This window comes from Mytilus galloprovincialis, chromosome 14, assembly GCF_965363235.1.
Source record: "Mytilus galloprovincialis chromosome 14, xbMytGall1.hap1.1, whole genome shotgun sequence".
Lineage (NCBI taxonomy): Eukaryota > Metazoa > Mollusca > Bivalvia > Mytilida > Mytilidae > Mytilus > Mytilus galloprovincialis.
The window spans coordinates 60430023-60453612 of NC_134851.1; the positions used below are offsets into that span (position 1 = coordinate 60430023).

General features: G+C 31.0%; 1 protein-coding gene across 1 annotated transcript in view; it reads right to left on the minus strand.

Annotated features, from left to right (window-relative positions):
* LOC143058019 (uncharacterized) overlaps positions 1-23590 on the minus strand; it is a 114686-nt gene that overhangs the window by 12442 nt on the left and 78654 nt on the right. Inside the window, exons 40-48 of the mRNA XM_076231479.1 lie at positions 22667-22792; positions 20708-20837; positions 15451-15855; positions 12734-12797; positions 7627-7695; positions 6134-6244; positions 4518-4597; positions 1001-1095; positions 161-302 (exon numbers count right to left, since the gene is read on the minus strand). Of these exons, the coding sequence (XP_076087594.1) occupies positions 161-302; positions 1001-1095; positions 4518-4597; positions 6134-6244; positions 7627-7695; positions 12734-12797; positions 15451-15855; positions 20708-20837; positions 22667-22792 (1222 nt within the window). The remainder of the gene's footprint in view (positions 1-160; positions 303-1000; positions 1096-4517; positions 4598-6133; positions 6245-7626; positions 7696-12733; positions 12798-15450; positions 15856-20707; positions 20838-22666; positions 22793-23590) is intronic.

Consider the following 23590-nt stretch of genomic DNA (forward strand, 5'->3'; position numbering starts at 1 on the left):
TCCAAATACAGCTAAGGTAATCTATGCCCGAGGTAGAAAAGCCTTAGGAATTGAATAATGTATGAATCACTCTGGTCTTTCATTTCATCAATTGACTATATTCTATACACCACAGTCATTTGTTACTTTTTACATTCCATCAGAAGCATATCATACATACCTCTAGCTTCAATCTTCTCTTTAGACAGGAATGGGCTGGCTTTGTAAGACTTATAGCTGTAAGTATCAGATATATCACGTCCAATTCCTGAGTCCTGGATACTAATAATACCAGAGTCATTGGTACTTAAAGTATCACCAACCTACAAAAATTAATAAATTGATCAATTATTTACATTTTCTCTCATTAAATACGAATTATGACTAGCAATACCCAATTCACTGGGAAAAAAGGGGGATGGTTTCTCACATATTTCTTATATGCCACTACCTACAATTTTTATTTTCATAGAATAACCAGGAACAAAACATGTGTCATATATTTTCCATTTAATCACCAAGTCCTAGACAGTAATAACATTTGAGTCATTAGCACTCAATGTATCAACACTTGATAGATATTAATGCACTACTAAAATAAGTGTCATATATATCCCATCTTTATTGGAGATGAGAATCTTCCATGCATCATTTGATGTTGTGATTAGTTTATATAGTTATCAAGTGCCGGATCCCAAATTTTTCAAAAAAGGTTTTGGCATTGACTGCCCTTAGAAGGACCCAATTCATTCATGCCTCAGTGATTCTCTATATAATCAACCAAAATTTTATCGCAAAAAAGGGGGGGGGGACACAAAATTTTATTGTGATTAGTTTCGAATGGCTTAAAGTGTGACTCAATTTTTGAAAATGTAAATGTATGCATGGTAAGATGAATAACTGTATGCGCCCATGTCATGGAGATATGTGTAGTATAGTGAAATTGGAAATGTTATATAGTGCAATAAAGAATATTTGAAGTCAGAAAACTATTTCTTTTAAGTCTGTTCTGTGACCTTACTTGACTATGGCTATCCATTGAACCAATTTGACTATCTGTATCTTCACCAGCACCAAGCTGGGTTTTGCTGAAGTATTTACTCATGTTCTTATAATCTGAAAAAGAAAGGTAGGATTTTATTCTCATGTTACAATTGTAGTTAGACTCTTTTTGATTGGCTTATCATCATGACACTGGCTTTCATGATATATGAAAACCTATGATGGAGGCATGTCAGTTCTGGAATTTCGGTTACGTTAATGAAATTGATAACAGATACTGAATTAATAAACTGGACCATTAACTATTTCATTATACACATCAATGTTTATTTGGTTTTGGCATTTATAAACAAGTACATCTGTGAGCTACTGCTACCCCCTCCGAAATATTTCGGTAAACATGAAGTTGTTGAGTGATGAATCTGAAAACGCATCACACGGTGAAGCTGAATAATATAAACCCTGAAACCAAATTTCAGAATTCCTTGTCAAGTAGTTCCTGAGAAAAAAGAGATGAAAATTTTCCAACTTGGCTATTAAAGGTAAATTGATACAAGTGTTTTGTAAACAGGAAGTAGTTCCAGAGAAAAATGCGACAAAAATATTCATGGGACGGATGGACTGATGGACAGACAGAGGTAAAACAGTATACCCCCCTTTTTTAAAAGCAGGGGTATAATAAGTACATAAATTATCTGGATTTTAGACTATTCCATCAATCCTTCTTATATCAACCTGTAGATAGATTTTAATTTATCAGGTAGAATTCTAAAAAAGTTCCGGCTGAAATTATTCCCAGCATGCTGTTTTTTATTCATAAATGCAAAACCAAATAAGCACCGAATTTACCCTGAACTTGTTAATGGTTCAGTTAATTATTTCAGTAACGGTTACCCAATTCGTTAACGTTACTGAATTTGGAGTTTTCCACAATGGATTCCATCAACAACAGATTATCTTGTTAAATTGAAATAAAATATCTAAATATTTACACTTTTTACTTATACATAAGAAGTTATCTAATGTATACTTAACCTTTCCAAAACTCATGGCACATGACAAATTGTAGAATTAACTTCCAGTGGTAAAATCTTGATGATATATCACAAGAGCTCAAATGGCACTTTTTAATCAAAATCTGATTCTTGTGTAATTTATTTAGGTTTTAAGAAAATGAATGAAAAATTAATGAAGATGGAAATTTTGAATCTGAATCCAAACAGAAACCATTAAAATTCTAGTTTATAACTGATGAGGAAACTAATTTATCCCCAATCGACTACCCTTATTTCAATTACATACCAAATTATTTCATTAAAAAAACAAAATAAATAAATATGTTTGAATTAATGTTTTTACAATGAAAACCAATCACACAATTTTTAAGATTTTTTCATTACTTAATTCAAAAAACAGCAATAACAACAAAAATCTAGTGATCTGACCTGCACTGAACCTTAATCACCCAGTAATACAGAATATGTAAAGTTTTATACAGAATCAATACAGAGATTTATAGATCTTTTTAACATTAATCCTAACGGAATATTGATTGAACTGCATGGTCTATGTTATTAATTATCTGATCTGTCGTAAAATTAAATCAACCTTTACTTTAAAGTAAAACTTTCTTTCCATATCTATTGGAAATATTGTTGTATTTAATTTGCAATCTATAATTCCTTCACACAAGTAAATCAATGCATCTATAATTTCAATAAAATTCTTTTTCACTTTAGAGATTTTCTGATCACTTATAATATACAAAGAAAAGTTGTAGTTTAACAATTTAAAATAATACAGGAAATAATTTATTCACACAAATCAATCAATGTATATCTTTAATTTCAATAAAATTCATATTCATTTATAATGAAAATTTGTGTATACTTTTATTATTTTCTTGTATTTAATTTGAAATCTTTTTTTTATTCACACAAATTAATCTATGTTTCTAAAATTTCAATAAAATTCATATTCACTTATAAGGAAAATTTGTGTATACTCTTAATATTTTCTTGTATTTAATTTGCAATTTATATTTCCTTCACACAAATATATCAATTTATCTATAATTTCAATAAAATTTATATTCAATCAAAGAGATTTTCTGTATACTTATTATATACAAAGAAAAATGTAGTTTATCAGTTAAATAAGAATACAAGGCATTTCATTTTAATCTCGAAAAGTATACCATACAATTTTACAAATTATTCATGGCACTGGCATGTAGTCATGTCTGTAAAAGGTAAATGAACAATCACAAATGTCCATGCAGTTTTACATAAATAGTAGCAGGGTCAATAAACCAACATTCGGCCAGAAGTGACATGAATTATTTGTTACATAAAGTATTTAAACAGACCAACAAGGTTTCACTTTTAAAAAAAAATCATTATCATTAATGAGACAACATTCCAACAAAATAAAAAAAATTGAACAACAACTAGAACCTACATTTTGAGAACCAGATTATGAATTCAAAACTATATCAATATTGTCTACTTTCAAATTCGAATAGAATCTTATCTAAATTACAGGAAGAATGGATACTTTTTTCAAGCATACAAAATAACATGTAATTCAAGGATTTCATCACAAATATTTCAAAAAAGATTTCTTTATTCAAAAAAATCTTTTCTGAATTAGTTTATCAAAATATAATGTTTTTTTAAAAAGTTATACTGATTTCACCTTATTTTCCATAATGAAATTAAAAGTTTCAAATCGGTTTTCTTTTTGTGCGAGTGAAAATTACGTATTCTTTCATAATGTTTGTTTGTATACTTTTAATTTTTCATCCTAAACAAACTTTTAATCTGTTATAATCTATTTTCTCACAGTTTGCTGCACATTTTAAAATGACTTGACAAATAAAAGTAACGATTTCTCTCACTAAATTTTATCATAGATAAAGACTAATCGTTTTTTGCTATCTACAGTTTTTTTCTATAAATGGCCAAAAATAGTCATGTAATGACATTGGTAACTAAATTTTACAATGAAAAAAAAATTAAATAAATTTGTGGAAACCATATACTTTCATACAATAATAGAATAAAAACTCATCCGAAATACAAGACATATTTTGGGGCCAGATATTAAATTCTTCATCATACAACTTATCTGTGGGGCTCTTACAAAATAGTTTAAAGTCAAAGAAAATGTTACAGATTTTTTAACAAAAACAAAAAAATAATAAAAATTTGTGCTAAAGATGGCTTAGGAATTGTTCATCCTTAAGCATTGCATTGTAATGCTTACAACCTTGGTGTAGTTCAGAAAAAGTTTTATTTATCTTGTAAATGTTAAGACTTTACAAGAGAGTCACCTCTAACAGTGACCACATTCACCCCCCTTTTTTTTAAAGTCCAAAATCTTACGTTAACTTAACACTAAAAACTAACTTTTGAGATTAGTAATACATATACAGTGAATGTATATATATTTTATCTATTCCCATTGATGAATCCAGACAACAGAACTAGATTGTGATCCAAAGTTATGCGGTTTCTATCTAAGATTTGACTTACTGAATTTTCCATCGTTTTCTCTTTCTTTGATATGTCTGTTTTTATAATATCTGTATAAACTAGGATCTCTAGGATCAAACCTGAAAAATACACAGACTTTATAAAAAAGAGATATGGAGTTTAATGTCAATGAAACTAAAGTAACAAAAAAATATATAGTGTGTATATGGTTAAATGAATTTAACAACAATTCATAGAAAAAAAAATTTAACCTTTTGCTAGACAAGTGAAGAAATATAGCTGTCCACATGAATATATTTTGATGTTCAATAATTGTGAAAAGATGTAACTTTTTTAACCCCCATATATATTTGATTTATATTAAATTATCACAGAGGTCTGTTATTTTACTACCACCATAACAGCACATTAAAAGACCTAATTTAAAAAATTTGAATTGGGATCTGTGAAAAGACCATATATTCGAAATTGGGATCTATCATAAAATACCTCAGACATAACAAAACTCATATGTTATATACTCAGACATTTTTCACACTGAATATAATTAACTATAACAAAAGTAAGTATAGATATATTTAAACATTAATATCTTAATTCAAATAATTACACTTAGGTTTCTATCCATTATCTAATAAGGTCAGATTATACTAAACTATATGGCTACAATTAAATAATAAAACTACTTTGAAATTCAATTTTACATTGTTTGATATAGTAAGTGGTATATTACATTGAACTTTTACACTGAAGTCTAACACTTAAAGTTATCACACTGAAGTCTACACTTTAAGTTAGCACACCAAGGTCTGGTTTTAAGTAAGACATTGGGGTCAGATTTTGAGTAACAAACTGAGATCTGAATTGAAAAAAAAAATACTTTAGACTGACATTAATTTAAACAATGACGTTTAATATTAAAATACCACACTGAAGTTTAATATTAAGGCACACATAAAAGGTGACATAAAATTTTCACGCTGGTCTCATTTTAAGCAACACACTGAAGTCTCATTTTAAAAAACACAATAATGTCTGATATTAAATTTTCCCACTGAGGTCTGATTTAAGTTACACACAAAAAGTCAGATATCCAATTTTCACACTCTCTGAAGCCTTATATTAAGTTACACACATAAGAGGTCTGATATTAAATTTTCACACTGAGGTCTGAATTAAGTTACACACAAAAGGATGGATATCACACTGCATTCTAATATTTAGGTAAACACAAAAGGTGATATCAAATTTTCACATTGAGATCTGATATCAAATTTTCACAGAGGTCTGATATCCATTTTCACACTGAAGTCTGATATTAAGTTTTCACACTGAGATCTGATTTAAGTTACACACTAGTGGTTTGAAATCACATTTTCACACTGAGGTCTGATATTAAATTTTCACACTGAAGTCTGATATTAAATTTTCACACTAAGGTCTGATTTAAGTTACACACAAGAGGTTTGATATCAATTTTCACACTGAGGTCTGATATTAAATTTTCAAACTCAGGTCTAATTTAAGTTACACACATAGGAGGTCTGATATTAAATTTTCACACTGAGGTCTGATTTACGTTACAAATAAGAGGTCTGAAATCACATTTTCACACTGAGGTCTGATATTAAATTTTCACACTCAAACCAGCCTACCAGTCCTCCTCCTCTGCGCTGTAAGTTGTCCCCTCCTTGTGATGTAAAATAGGCTCATCTCTTGCCAGAAACCCTTGTCCAGGCAAATTTAATATTTCTGCCTGGCCATTTCTAATATATAACAAGTTAATAAGTATTGTTTTACAATGCCTTACATATCTAAAGATTATCGGGAGAATTCAGAAAAAAATCCTTCCATCATAAACATGATAAACAATAGTTAATAAATATAATCACAATTTTTTTCGATCTCAGCGTACATTTTAATTTATAAGTTTTACGACATTGATTTATATTATAAATGATATACCAGTTATCCATCTGTTAATAGTCCATTTTCATATAATCGTCTTTTGGCTCCAGAATTAATATTTTTTTTACCTTCTCTGTGGTAAGACATCGTGGTATTCAAGCAGTAAAACCAAAATAAGTCAAGTCTACTGTTTTCTAATGATTTTATGGAGTAAAGAAAATATCAAGTAGTTAACATTCCCCACAAATTTTACTACTGATTCAAAGCTTGTGATTACTTTTTTTTGGTTGCTCGTAATTGACCGAGTACCCCGATGTCCTACCACAGAAAAGGTCACCTGTTGAAAAATTGTAGAACCAGGAGTCGGTAATATGAAAGTTGTCTGTTTTCTATGGTATTACCATTCCAGTAAGCTTCATTCAATTAATATTGACATTGAAGGGTCAGATTTTTTCCCACCATATGTCACATGACTGACAATTAATAAGTTTTTGGTCCCATGTCAAAAACGTAATAGACTCGTTAACTGGGAAAATGAGGATATCAGGTTAATCAGTTATGCACTCCCATTTTTTATATTCAAATGGACGATTTTTTTTTTATTACCAATGACACAAGTCTGAAGAAAATTCCAAGGATTTGTTTTTAATAAAGTCCTTCAACTTGACGTCTTCCATGGTTTCCATTTATCTATCTTAAAAAAGGAATGATGACAAATACGAGAAATGAACGTAATGTGTTATGGGTTTTAAACACAGGTTTCGTTTCTGCAAAATTATTTGCGCAAACAACATTTCAAGGTCAGTTATGATTGATTGCCTATTTTTAGATACATACATAGGAAGTTTTAGTTTTCACAACTGAAAGTGTTATCAATTCTGTTAGTGTTTAATTCATTTCATTTCATAACAAAAGGATATTCTATTTATTTTTTTAGAAATAATGTTTTCATAAGGGTCGGCGAGAAAAAAAAGCATGAAAAGTAAATTTTATTTTTATTCTGCAAATAGGCAAAATCGGGTCAGCGGATCTGTAAACCAACAAATTAAAAAGTCCTGGCCTTAGTTATTCTATGAATAACCCACATCTGATGTCAAGAAATTAAACTTTCCTTCCATATTTGAAATGTAAAGTCGTTAAAAATTTCCTAAACTATACCTATTTTTTAATATAGGTATAACCGTTTTCCTACTCTACCCTCCTATATTTTAATGGAATAGTCATAACATTTTGTACTTACTTGACACCACGTCTGCTTCTATTGCTGGACCTACTGGATCTGTCTGATAACTGTCCTTGTGTTTTGATTCTATGAAAAAAAAACAAAAAAAAACAGTTATTTGAAAGCATGAATGTACTGAAGAAAATTGTCCGTCTGTCTGTCAGGAGATGAAAGATGGACAAAAGATACCAAAGGGACAGTCAAACTCATAAATCTAAAATAAACTGACAACTCCATGGCCAAAAATGAAAAAGACAAACAGACAAACAATAGTACACATGACACAACATAGAAAACTGAAGAATAAACAACATGAACCCCACCAAAAACTACGGGTGATCTCAGGTGCTCCGGAAGGGTAAGCAGATCCTGCTCCAAATGTGGCACCTGTCGTCTTGCTTATGTGATAACAAATCTGGTAAATAGTCTAATTTGGTAGGTCACATTCATGAAAGGGAAGGGGATATAAATACCAACAAACTGTATTCACTTGAAGATTAATTCACATTACAGAAAACCTTGATTTTACTTCTTATCAAATGGTTAAAAGAGGAGCAAAAGATACCAGATGGCAGATGATAAAAAAAATAAACTGTTATCACTGATATATGTCTCGCCTTTTTTGTAATTTTGATTATGCAAATGTTGAAATCAAAATAGCAATACTTGAACATCTTAAACAATTAAGTTATGCAATTATTATATGATTGACCTACCACTTGTGGTTCACCATAAACTAGACCTAATCACAAACTAATACATTGTTGACGCCATCGCCGGAAACAGCATACCTATGTCTCGCTTTTTGACTCTGTCAAGGCGAGACAAAAACTGACAACACAATGGTTAAAAAAGAAAAAGACAAACAGACAAATAATAGTACACAAAACACAACATTAAAAACTAAAGACTGAGCAACAGGAACCCCTCCAAAAACTGGGGATGATCTCGGGTGCTCCTGAGTGACACAGGTATAAATATTCTACTTCAGTAGGTCACATATAAAGTAAACATGAAGATGATCAGCCATGAATTTAACCATGGATCATACTGTATAGCATGGTCAGGGATGGACAGACACTAGGGTTACGCTTATTGCCCTAGTGTGTTTGACAGCGGCATAAAGATATAAATGGGTTGATTGAAAATGTCTAAACAATTAGCATTAAACTTTCTCCAGCTTGTTCCTATTTATTGTTCATTTGTATATTCAGTGGCGGATCCAGTGGAGGGTGTTCAGAGGATTGGAACCCCCTTTTTTTTGACGATCTAGAACTCCCCCTTTGTCCTAGGTTGGGACCCCCCCTCCCCCTTATAAAAAAAAAGCTGGATTCCCCACTGATATATATGTTAATGCCAAATTGTGTACATTATTTAACATGAATTTAATTAATAAAAGATTTTTACACCAACATTAAGTGTAAAGTGCTACATGTATATACTTTAGGAAACAACAAATTAATGAAATATGAATAAGAAATATTAGATTCATATCATAACATAATAAAATAATGTTAATTTAGTCCCTCAGTCTACAAGAACAATTCAAATACATCAGAAAACAACAAGAATGTGTCCATAGTACAAGTATGCCTCACTCCCACTATCATTATCCATGTTCAGTGGACCGTGAAATTGGGGTCAAAACTTTAATTTGGAATTAAAATTAGAAAGATCATATCATAGGGAACATGTGTACTAAGTTTCAAGTTGATGTAACTTTAACTTCATCAAAAACTACCTTGACCAAAAACTTTAACCTGAACTTTGCACTATCATTTTCTATGTTCAGTGGACCATGAAATTGGGGTCAAAACTATAATTTGGCATTAAAATTAGAAAGATCATATCATGGGGAACATGTGTATTAAGTTTCAAGTTGATTGGACTTCAGCTTATAAAAAACTACCTCGACCAAAAACTTTAACCGGACGGACGAACGGAGGCACAGACCAGAAAACATAATGCCCCTCTACTATCGTAGGTGGGGCATAAAAATATCAAATAGGAAAAAAATATTTGCAGTCCAAATCCAAATAGTCAGGAAACAAAAACAACAAAAAGAGAAAAAAAATATTTGTGGTCTAACAGAAAAAAATCCAAATACAATCAGGAAACAAAAATATCAAATAGAAATAATTTACTCAAACAAAAATATCAAATAGAAATAATTTACTCAACGATTAAAAAAGATATCATTTAATTAATTAAATCTAACAGTCTAAACAAAACAATTAAAATTTTCAAACTTACAATATAGATTGTTGACTTCGTGTTGACATAATTAATAATTGTACAAATATAAGCTCACCTTCACTGATTAATTAAAACAAAAGAATCATTCTCACCTGGGTGGATTTGCGTAGTATATGCATTCACTTGATGATTCCAAATAACGTAATATTTTCTCAATTCGAATTTCCATTTTATATTTTTCACTGAATTTTAATTCACACTTCTATTTCTTGAAATATATAATTTTTGCACATTTATCCACTTTTTCACATTTATCCACTTTTTCAAAAGACATTGCACTAACAAAATGTACAAAAAACAAAGAAAAAAAAAATGTCCACAAATTTCTTTTAATAACAAACACATCTTTATACCTTTGTTTAAAGTTTTTAACATATGTTCTACTAGTACTATGTATTGAATTAAATAGCCCAGATTTTATCAAGAATATTACAGATTTTGAGATAATTAAGGTGTTAATTTAAATACTTGTTCACAACACACTCAACACTTGAAAATGTCCAAGTTACAATGCATAAAAGGGCTGATCAACGTTTACAAGTATTCAAGTGTTCTTATAAGTACTTTTTAAAATATTAAGTTCCTTTTTATATATTTTTATAAAGAAACCTTTTTAAACTCTGGTACTTTTGCAGAGATAAAAAAGATTTAAGTTTTCTTATAAGTCTTTTTTACAAAATTTGTTTAGTTTTTTTATATATTTCTATAAAGAAACCTATTTAAACTCTGGTACTTTTGCAGAGATAAAAAAAGATTAAGACTTTGACATGCATGAAGTGCATGGTCAGGATTAGTGGGCCAAATTAAAAATTAATTAAAAAAGATTGAGATTTTATTTGATTTCTTGATTGCATGCTGGGTATTGCAGTTTAAAAAATTGGGGATTTCAAAAATATTTTTTAGTTATATTTGACAAGTATGAAGGCCATTTCACATTTTCCTTCTAAGCCCAAAATACACCTTTTGATGAATTACTACCAAAAAAATGTGCATACCCTTCCAAAGCATCTTAGTTATGTAAATATTTTTAGAAAAATTTATGTTGCTCAATCTTAATTTTTCTGTGAAGTGCTATTATGTCTGAAATGGGTTTCCCCTTTAAGTTATAGGGTTGGGCATTCTTCTAAAATTATGATTTTGACCTCCCCTCCCCCCTCACATTATATCCTGTTACTTTATATGGTCAATAATAGTATGTTCTGCTCAACAAGTTCATTACAAAACAGGGTAGAAGATTGAATCCCACTGCTAAAAGAATATTTAATTTAAGCTACTCCTGAATTTATACCCTTCTAGTTTTGAAGCACAAAGTCATATTTGCTTTTCTTTTAAATATATGTATTTAAACTTTTACAATGCCCGCTCTTAGTTTGATAAGTGACTTTCCGTTTTGAATTTTCCTCTGAGCTCAGTATTATTTTGTATGATTTTAATTTTTACCAAAAGAATAGTTATTTCTACATTCAATATCTCCTATTGTGTCAAAAATTTCTACTGAAAGTACATAATAGAGAAAAGCAACGGTCAATTAAAAAGATATCAAATATCTGTATTACTTTGATTGATTTTTACCTATTAGTTTATATCTTTCTAATCATCCAGAACTGTTAAAACAAACAGTGGTATAAAATTTCTTTTCTTTATGTATATAATATATTTTCTTAACACTTATGAAATGAGATATGTCATTAAGCATGCTTAAGTTTATATTTAAATGTAGTATTCACTTTCAAATATTTGTGATAGAATAGGGTGTATTGTATTAAAACAATTGTTTATACTGATTTTGAGTTCGGTAGAAAGATTAAACATGTGTTCAAATTTCATATTTATTTATATAATATTAATAAGAGAGAAAAATGACAACTGTTTCATTAAACCATTCTGTATGTACTGTGTAAAAGGAATTTTCTATGTGACAAATTCATAACAGAGGGGGAGGAAATACTGAACACTTTGAGCTGCATGGGGGTTGGGGGATGAAAAATTACTTACATAAAAGAGGGACGAAAGATACCAAAGGGACAGTCAAACTCATAAATCTAAAACAAACTGACAACGTCATGGCTGAAAATGAAAAAGACAAACAAACAACAGCACACACGACACAACATAGAAAACTAACGAATAAACAACACGAACCCCACCAAAAAACTAGGGGTGATCTCAGGTGCTCTGGAAAGGTAAGCAGATCCTGCTCCACATGCGGCACCCGTCGTGTTGCTTATGTTATAACAAATCCGGTAAATAGTCTAATTCGGTAGGTCACATTCAGGAAAGGGAAGGGGATTGTAGTTACGACGTAAGGAACATATCCGATATCATTTGTGATACGGTTATTCCATAACTGTCAACCAACTCATGATGGCGTCCGTAAAATTTAGTCATTTTCTATTTAGTAAACTGACTCATCATATTTCTTCTTTTTTTTCTGGGTATTCGTAATCTCAAATTCAAAGAAACTTAGTAAACTTTCATTTCCTTTTGTTCATGCTTTCAAAACTTTTGCATCACATATACAGGAATAAAATAAAAAGAGCCAATTGATAGTCTTGCACAGCAAGAAAAGTTACTTGGGTATAAAAAGAAAGCTAAAACACTTTATAAAGTTTAAAAATGTGTTAATACTGCTGCCATTTTTGTTATGTTATTGCAAGTTCCATTATTTTCTACACAAAATCCAAAACAGCACTCAGATTCAGTTTATATCAACCTACCCCTTTTATAGACACGGTAAATCTGTGTTTTGTTTTAGGTAAACCCCAAAATGATTTAGATAAAACCAAAATAATTTGAATAAATAGTGAAAGGAAATGCACAAGAAAATTAATTATATTAACGATTCTCTGATTGAGTTACATGTACTTACTTTTCCAGATCTTCTATATCTAACAGCTCTCCATCATTCTCATCTAATTCCTGAATAGGAGTTCCTGAAATGTCAAATTTCAATCATTAATATTCTTTATATGTATCACTATAGCACACTAACACCAAGATATTTTTTTTAAATTAGGTTTGGGAATTATTTTTTTTTCTATGACATATATATGGTAAGTTTCTTTTCTTTTAATTGTTGACCAGAAATTTTCTGACTATTTTATCAAAGCAAAATTGATTTGAAAAAGTAAGTAAATTGAAATAAAACGTAGCAAGTCAAAATTAGTTATAAAACTTAAAACCAACCTCAAAGGGACAGTTATTATAAACGCACTTCATCACTAAGCCACACATCAATCTAAGTAGGGGATCTACCTTAAAGTTTGCTCAATATGATAAAAATCTATACATTGAAGTGTGTGTTTATTGTCACCATATAGAAAAGGCCTCTAGTTTTGTTTCAAAATATAATATAATTTTATCTGTCATCATACAAAAAAGGCCTCTAATTTTGTTTCAAAAATATAATATAATCTTATCTGTTATAATCAAAAACATTATTATCTATTAAGTCAAGGCTATTCAAATTGAAGATATCTTCTTTTTAACAGTACTTAAATGTCACCAACAAATTTTTGTTTGTTTCTTTTTGTTTTGGTTGTGATAAATATGAATCTTCTTTAAAGACAGCTAGTTGTAGAAGTAATCATATCTCTGAACTGTAGACAGTAGATGGGGTCCCTGTGCTCACATTTAATATCTTTGTTTTCTATTACTACTCCCCCTTCTTTAGATATATCAGCACTATATATAGTAAGCACTGTATAATCAATCCCAATTAATGAACAACCCACAACTAAAATCAAAGTGTTTGTAAGCACCAAAGGGCAATTGCTTTAATGTATCAATGAGAGAAAGATGTTTCTAATCCTCCGGAACTGTAAAAACAACTTGTGGTATAAAATTTCTTTTCTTCGTGTATAATAATATTTCTTAACACTTATGACATGAGATACGTCATTGAGCATTCTTAAGTTTATATATAAATTTAGTATTATTATTAAAAGCAGTTTTCAAATATTTGTATTAAAATGTGTATGGTTTATCAACAATTGTTTATACTGTTTTTAAGTAGAAAGATTAAATTCAACTGTTTCATTTAACCATTCTTTATGTACTGTGTAAAAGTAACTTCTACTTATATCCATCTTCAGATTTCAAATGCTTTGAGCGTTCCTGATAAAGCAAATCCAGAAAAGCGTTTCGGACGCAATTAACTATTAAACGTGTTGTTTTCCATTTTTTCCTATGTAACAAATTCACAACAGAGGTGGAAACGGCGGAGGAACAATCAACTTAATTTTACAAAAGTACATGTATCTAAAATAAAAAAAATTTGTAGAAGTATTCATTTCTTTGAGCTGCAGACAGTAGATCTTTGCTTGTGCTTTCATTTAAATTCTTTGTTTTCTGTCCCCTCCCTCCCCCCTCTTTTTATACTTTCAAATATTGAACATCTAATTCTCCCTTAAATATATCAGTGAAAATCAATTCCAACTAATGAACAACACACAACTTAAATAACAAAGGGTAAAGATTGCTTTAAATTATCAATGTAAGTAAATTCAAATATTGCATGGTATAAAGAATTGATTGTAGTTGAATCAACTAACTCTTAACAAAGGAAGATAACTCCATATTTTATAGATAACTTCAACAATGACATCATTGATATATTTTCTTTTAGATTCCTGTATCTTGCAAAAGTTATCAACATATGAGCATATATTTCATTTATACATTTCTGGAAATAATGTTATGATCAAAATATTTTTTCTAAAATGGAATTTATTTTAATATGTTGTATTTGATTGATTATTGGTCTTTTAAGCCACTTTTAACCACCACTTTTGAGCTATTTCATGGCAGCCAGTTTTTATTGGTGGAAGAAGCCGGAGTGTCTGGAGAAAACAACCAACCTTCGATAGGAAGACTGACAATCCAAGTCAATTAAAATTGAAGTCGAGTGCACCTGCAGGAGCCTGGATTCGAACTCACAACCTCTGTGTGGTATTTGAATGGAGATAACATTAGAGGTTGTTGCTGTGTAAAATCTATGTTTTATGAAAGCCAAGATTAAAATACAATAGTTATCTTCTCAATTTACAAGGGAACATATCAAATTTGTGAACAAGGTAATCTTTACACAAACATTCAGTTAAGTCATGACCAACCATGCCAGACCTTCCCCAGTAATAAAGGTTGCTACATCACTTAAGTCAGAAGTCCACTACTCATTCAGTCCAGTAGAGAAAATCTTTCAGCAGTCTACCTATACCTGTTTCTGATAATTGGTTTTACTGCAGAATTAGAACAGAACAAAGCATGCACACGCAAATACTAAACTTCAAGCAACATGCAAGCATGCACAAAGTATAATAATTCTTATCATTAACTCATAATATACATGCAACAGTAGTAAGCTTTGTAAGTCTCATGCACATGCTCAGAATCTGTATACCCTAATGAGCAACCTGGTTAGAAAAGAGCATTACAAAGCATAAACAAAATATCTAGATTACACATGCAAATACTAAACACCAAGCAACAGGCAAGCAAGCAATTATTAACTCTAAGCATTAAGCATGCACCAAGCAACAAGTTGTAAACTTGTAAGTCTCACGCACATGCTTTGACTCTGTATACCCTCATGGTTAGAATCCAGATCATTTGTTTTTTTCTGATTATCAGACATTCCCTTGTCAACTGTCTGTGTAGTTGCATCTTCCATATTGACATCTTCAGTCATATCCTCATTTGAGTTTGGACGATTTAAAACAACTTTATCCTCAATTACCATATCACTGATCTCACTTTTTCCCGCTTGAAGAATTTTATCATCATTTCCCTTCATCAAATCATTCAAGAGTAAATTTTTTGTATATTCCGGGTCATAGTCATCAACCATTAAACTTTGACCTTCCTGATCCCTTTGTTTGTAATTTGTTATGGTTGAGTGAATGTCAGCTTCCTCATCACTGTGTAAGTAGTCAGACTGATACTCATCATATCCACTCAGGGTACCAGAAAGATCAGTCAAACCTCTTATTGCTGGAAGAAGTTACACTGTGCATAAACTAACTATGCAATCTATACTTAGAAAAAATTATTGCGAGGAACAACAAAAATATCTTGTTAAGGTGTCTTGCGGGTCTAAATCAAAATTTTATTCTTATTTAGGATTTCCCTATATTTTTCTACAAATGAACTTTATCTTATACTGAATAGAAAAATAAGATAAAAAGACGGGGTCACCCTTCATTTACGCTCACAATCTGGCTTCAGAAGATTAGCATACATTTTTGTAAAGGTACTTTTTGTCTGTTGAACTAATAGGAGGGGTAATATAGAAATAACAGGCCATTATTTGAACTTGGAATTATTTTTAATTATGGAATTTGCATAATTTCTTGTGTTTAAAATTTTTAATAAATTCCATGTTTATTTGGTATTATAACCTTTTCAGCGGTTAATAACACTTTCCATACAATGTATTTTGGTTAGGTAGTGTTGTGCGCGGCACAGTACATTCTATTGAAAATATACTATTTTCTTTGTAATAGAAAGTGTTGTGCGCAGCACAGAACATTTCAGTACAGAATTAACATGGAATTTATTAAAAATTTCAATAACAAGAAATCAAGCAAATTCCATAATTAAAAACAATTTCAATAGCCTGTTAAATAAAAAAAAAACTAAATTACAGAAATCGCTTAAATTTTACAATAGTACAGTTTAAGTACAGCTTATTTGAAAATTATAATAAAAAATATAGGTCACAGATGAGTTAAAAAAGATATTTAATTTCAATGCCAAAAAATGGCATTTTTGCACCAAAGGCAGATAATTTGGAGCCTTTTCATTGCTATATACATTTTAAAAAGTCATCTGGGGCCAACAGGAATTGATATTTTGGAATGATTTTTGAACCATATGATAAAGTCACAACTTAATAAGGTAATAAATAAAATTTGTAATGAAAAATAACTGTTTATTTTTTTTCTGAAATCTTTATACCCACGAGCCTTCTTAAGGGGCAGATCCGGCCATTTTTAAAAAGAGGAATTCCCAACCCAGATTAAAAGGGGGTTTCCAACTATATGTCCACATTCAAATGCATTGATCGTCCAAAAAAAAAAATTGGCGGTTCCAACCCTTGGAACACATCCCCTCCCCCTTGGATATGCCACTGTTGTTCCATGGATCTCCAATTGAGGTCAACAATTATTAATTCTTATAAAATCTTTAATCTTTACTATTCATAAGTTTTATGTGTTGCAGTTGAGAAACTATAAAAATACAAACAAGACCAAAAATATTAAATTCTAATACTTTTCTTACAAAACAATTTGTAAGATACATTAGCAGTGAAGATAATATTTTGCACAAAAGCTTGTCATCACAAATAAACATGCTTTTTCATGCTGTTGACCCTCATAAATACTGAAAATTATGAAACTCTCAATATATAGTATGACACTTAACACTTGAATTGTAAATTTCAAAACCCTTTATGCTAAATATCTTTTGTCAAATTAATTCTTGACATTTTTATAGTACCTTTGTTTGAGGGACCAGGAAAAGGATAACTCTTCAAACAAGAAAATCATCACAATTTCAACCTATTTAAAAATGTTGACATGAAATTATTGCAAGGTTTTTATTATTGCAAAAATTGCGACAGAGCTGTAAAAACAATAATTTAAAACCACATTTTGAAATATTTTATATGAATTAATAAGGATTTTTCTCAAAATCGTAAAAATTTAAATCTCATTTAAGTCTAAAATGACAAAATTGCAATAATAAATGCACGCAATCTATACTATTAAACGAGAAGACCTCATTTTTGGTGTCGCTTCTCTTCTTTCCACAATAAATTAATCAACACGACTCTGTGTCCTATATGTACAGTGCATAGTCACATTTGTCATCCATTCATATGATTATTCAGATTGAGTTATTTTGGGAGAAAAACGAGAAAAAAGGCATCCGGATATTGTCCCGTCATTGGACGAAATTTTAAGTCAGATTATACTAACGGTTTGCGTTTTTCTGTATACTTTGAACAAACAAATAGTACGAATAAAGTGTATTTTAAGACTGTTCAGAGTTTATTAAATGGAGAGGGTCTGTATACTATGTCAATTGACCACCATGGATCGATTACTAAACTAAGAATTGAAAGTAAATACACTTAATTTATATAGTAATATACAGATAAGCGCTAAAATTATTCATGTGAACTTTTGATACCTTTTCTGAAATTCTCCATTCATTAAATATTTTACAAAATTCATTGATTACAAAAACAAGAGGCTCTCAAGAGCCTGAATCGCTCACCTGGTAAACAATGCCTTATTGAACATATTGAACCATGCCAGGCAAACATGTACAGCTAACAATTCTTCAATATTACAAAATATATGACTTAAGGGGTCAATTGACAATTTTGGTCATATTTAATTTATTTGTAGATCTTACTTTGCTGATCATTTTTGCTGTTTACAGTTTATCTTTATCTATAATGATATTCAAGATAATGACCAAAAACTGCAAAATTTCCTTAAAATTACCAATTAAGTGGCAGCAACCCAACAATGGTTTGTTTGATTCGTCTGAAAATTTCAGGGCTGATAGATCTTGACCTAATGAACATTTTTACCCCATGTCAGATTTGCTCTAAATGCTTTCGTTTTGAGATATAAGCCAAAAACTGCATTTGACCCCTATGTTCTATTTAAAGTAAGGGCGGCCATGTTTTTTGACGGATCAAAAATCGAAGCACATACTTTGTGCAGGATAATCTAAGGAACTATCATGCTAAGTTTCATCCAAATCCATTCAGTAGTTTCAGAGGAGAAGATTTTTTAAAGTTAGCAAATATGATGAACAAATTGTGAAAAATTGTCATTAAAGGACATTTACCCCTTAAGGGGTCAATTGACAATTTTGGTCATATTAACCTATTTGTAGATCTTACTTTGCTGATCATTTTTGCTGTTTACAGTTTATCTTTATCTATAATGATATTCAAGATAATGACCAAAAACTGCAAAATTTCCTTAAAATTACCAATTAAGTGGCACCAACCCAACAATGGTTTGTTTGATTCATCTGAAAATTTCAGGACTGAAAGATCTTGACCTAATGAACATTTTTACCCCATGTCAGATTTGCTCTAAATGCTTTCGTTTTTGAGATATAAGCCAAAAACTGCATTTGACCCCTATGTTCTATTTAAAGTAAGGGCGGCCATGTTTTTTGACGGATCAAAAATCGAAGCACTCACTTTGTGCAGGATAATCTAAGGAACTATCATGCTAAATTTCATCCAAATCCATTCAGTAGTTTCAGAGGAGAAGATTTTTTAAAGTTAGCAAATATGATGAACAAATTGTGAAAAATTGTCATTAAAGGACATTTACCCCTTAAGGGGTCAATTGACAATTTTGGTCACATTAACCTATTTGTAGATCTTACTTTGCTGATCATTTTTGCTGTTTACAGTTTATCTTTATCTATAATGATATTCAAGATAATGACCAAAAACTGCAAAATTTCCTTAAAATTACCAATTAAGTGGCAGCAACCCAACAATGGTTTGTTTGATTCATCTGAAAATTTCAGGGCTGATAGATCTTGACCTAATGAACATCTTAACCCCATGTCAGATTTGCTCTAAATGCTTTCGTTTCTGAGATATAAGCCAAAAACTGCATTTGACCCCTATGTTCTATTTAAAGTAAGGGCAGCCATGTTTTTTGACGGATCAAAAATCAAAGCACACACTTTGTGCAGGATAATCTAAGGAACTATCATGCTAAGTTTCATCCAAATCCATTCAGTAGTTTCAGAGGAGAAGATTTTTTAAAGTTAGCAAATATGATGAACAAATTGTGAAAAATTGTCATTAAAGGACATTTACCCCTTAAGGGGTCAATTGACAATTTTGGTCATATTAACCTATTTGTAGATCTTACTTTGCTGATCATTTTTGCTGTTTACAGTTTATCTTCATCTATAATAATATTCAAGATAATGACCAAAAACTGCAAAATTTCCTTAAAATGACCAATTAAGTGGCAGCAACCCAACAATGGTTAGTTTGATTCATCTGAAAATTTCTGGGCTGATAGATCTTGACCTAATGAACATTTTTACCCCATGTCAGATTTGCTCTAAATGCTTCCGTTTTTGAGATATAAGCCAAAAACTGCATTTGACCCCTATGTTCTATTTTAAGTAATGGCGGCCATGTTTTTTGACGGATCAAAAATCGAAGCACACACTTTTGTAAGGAACAATCATTTTAAGTTTCATTCAAATCCATTCAGTAGTTTCAGAGGAGAAGATGTTTGAAAAATTGTTAACGACGACAGACGACGACGACGGACGCCAAGTGATGAGAAAAGCTCACATGGCCTTTTAGGCCAGGTGAGCTAAAAAAGATGTGGTATGATTGCCATGTTGAGACAACTCTCCACAAGAGACCAAAATGACACAGAAATTAACGACTATAGGTCACCGTACGGCCCTCAACAACAAGCAAAGCCCATACCGCATACTCAGCTTTAAAAGGCCCCGAAATGATGATGTAAAAAAATTCAAACGAGAAAACTAACGGCCTTATTTATGTACAAAAAAGGAACGAAAAACAAATATGTAACACACAAACGACAACCACTGAACTACAGGCTCCTTACTTAAATGTTCATAACATACTAAATGTATGTTCATATTGAAATTGATAGAAAACCAAAAATTGGGAATTTTGGAAATGAAGGAGGAGGTATAAAACTTCTAACAACACTTTACATACTTTTAACTCCGCTCTGAATGCCCGCGATTTCGCGGGTGTGTTCTAGTAATTTCTAAATTTACAGTATAGTGTGGTACTTACGTGATCCTTTACTAAGGAAAGACAACTCTCTCATCCTAGTGGAAGCTCTGCTGGCAGATTCAGTCAGGTAAAGAGACTCTGGTTTCCATTTACGCTGTCTGCCATCCCATGCTTTGTCTATATCATCCAACTAACAAAATAAAACCTCATATATTTGGACTATAAACATACAGTCATTGAAGATACCAATTCATTTTTGACATAGGAATAAAATAAATGTAGACATCAACGAAAGAGTAAAAAAACAACACAATGAAGCAAGTAAAAGTTATCAAATTTACAAAGGCCTGCTCTGAATACTAACTTTCTCTAAGGCAAAAGCTGCTGGGTAAATTACTGATATGTCTTGAATGGAAAAAAAAGACCATCGTCAAATATGTATAAGGTATCTTGTTTTTAAAGATGATGTGGATGTATGATGTTTACCTCTTTACCAGTTCTTGGCAAATTGCAAATTTATACAGATCAAAACTTTTAAGCTATGGTACTTCAAAGCAGGGCTTCCAAAAAACATTTGAGCCAGCCGGACATTTTATATCTGATCCCGATTTTAATCCCTTAAGACTAAGTCACAATTATGGTAATCAGATGGCCATTCAAATGATAATGACATTAGATTAAAAAACGATTTTAAACTTTACTTTGTTTTGGATGTTTGGATGTAAACTGTTAAATTGGCAGTGCATCATTCAAAGTGTGCACTTCATCGTGCTCATATCTGCCATAGACTCTTTATTTGTGCAAAATGACATGTCAAAAACTTCATTTTCGTTTTGAAAATCACGTTTTTCTAAAACCGGATGTTGACTTGACAATGGTAAAACATGGACCGTAAACGGATACGTAAAATCCGTGTACGTTTGCAAAGCATGACTGAGTGAAGAAGCTCTTTCCACGTTATTTCTTCCACAAAATGCTTGAAATGAACGTTAAGATACAGGTATCAATGATAATTTTAGCATTTTGAAGAAATAAAGGATGCATAATTAAATTCCCCACCTTTGCACATGCGCACACGTGTTCTAGTTCATTCGACGTAGTTCTGACGATTTTTCATTTAAACCTTTTAAATTTTTTTTATCAAATCATGTAGATAAACTAATTTCTTATAATTTTAATCTTTTGGACTAAATTAATGAGCTACAAACCGCTGAAATGTAAGAAAATAATTGTGAATAGACCGATCCATTGATACGATGTCGGGTACTGAACATGGTTTACCTTAGTCCAAATAATTATGACGTCTGGCAAGGCTATTTTATTTTTTTTTCTGGGACGCCTTCCTACGACCTTGTAGGAAGGCGTCCCAGAAAATTTTTTAAAATAGCCTTGCCAGACGTCATAATTATTTGGGCTAAGTTTACCTGTCAACTGAACAGGTAGATATCACCTGTCCAACAACTTATTAGCCTTGATTAAAATTAGAAAGTATTGAAGTAGGGGCTGTTTTGATAGTAATTAATCATCATGTCACTTTTATGACCGGAAATGTGTAGATGTTAAAGGCAAAAGGTTGGGTCAAAAAGATCGTGACATATGTTAAAATGACCGAAAAAGCCTTGAAAACTAAAATGTATATGACATTTCATGCTTTGCCCAGCCGGACTTTTACCGGACATTAATCAAATGTACGGAATATATGACCGTTTTGGAAGCCCTGCTTCAAAGGTTCTGTTGGAGTCTCAATGACTCCTGTCTCTGGTTTAGAAGGGGATAAAAATACAAAAAAAGAGAGCAAAGACGAACAGAAAATTTGACAAATGATCCCTTATATTAGATTTTGTAACGAATAACATTTACAATAACAATTTTATTGCACCCAATGGTCATTTTGACAATTTCGATGAATGGAAGGTTATGGCCAATATCTTTTAATAATTAGGGGTCGAAAAGGGGTGCAGAAAACAACTTTTTTCTAAATTATCTCTTCTTGAAGCTCATCTAATACTGGGAACTAACCTTAACCTCTGGTTCACTATCATACAATGAAGATGTATCATCAACCCAGTTGTTGATCCAGTCAGCAAAACTATCAGATCTGTAGGGAACATCTAACCTCATGGCTAGCTCCTTCAAGGCTTCTTCCTGAGAGAACAAAATTTAAGTGTAAATAACTGTAACAAAAGTTCTCAAAAAGGGGTGGTCAAAAGGTCATACCCAAATGAAATTTTGCAAGGAACTACTCAGTTTTGGTATTTTGCAATATATATATAATGGTAAGGACCAGCAGATTTTCTTCAAGAAACACCAGGGACAGTCTGCACGGTTAGCCACTAGTCCAGTGCCTTAGACTAGTAAAATTTCATTCAGACAAGTAAGTTTTTGCAAAACTTTGTTTGGACCAATAAGAAAAATGTCAGAATATTGATCTTGTTGAAAAAGTTTTTGGTGCAGACTGCAGAGAAAGAAAGATTTCCATAACTTTGTTTATGTTATAAGCAAGTTTGTACTTAGGTTTGCTCATTTACCATACAAATTTTTTTAGTATTAGGCAGCCTTCTTTTTCTGACATTCAATTGAATAGCGCCTATTTCAATTTCAAATAAACTCATTTAAAACATACCAATTTTAATATGTTTCAATGACCAAAATCACATGTGTTATAGAAAACAATCTTATAACATTCTAGACAATGCCTTGACTTAAGAGTTTAGTTTGTTGATCCATGCAGCTCAAGGCTTAACTTTGTTCCAGGTGATTTGGATTAAATACCTAAATTTAAAAAAAAAAAATTTCTAGGTGAATAAATGACTAAAGTTGTTCTACTTTATTTTATCACTCTTGTTTATTCATCTTTTAAACTGGACCGACTTTTCTTATGGACATCAATGGACTTGATATTAGGAGCCAATTAAGGCCCTTACTGCTCCTACCCTTTTAAAG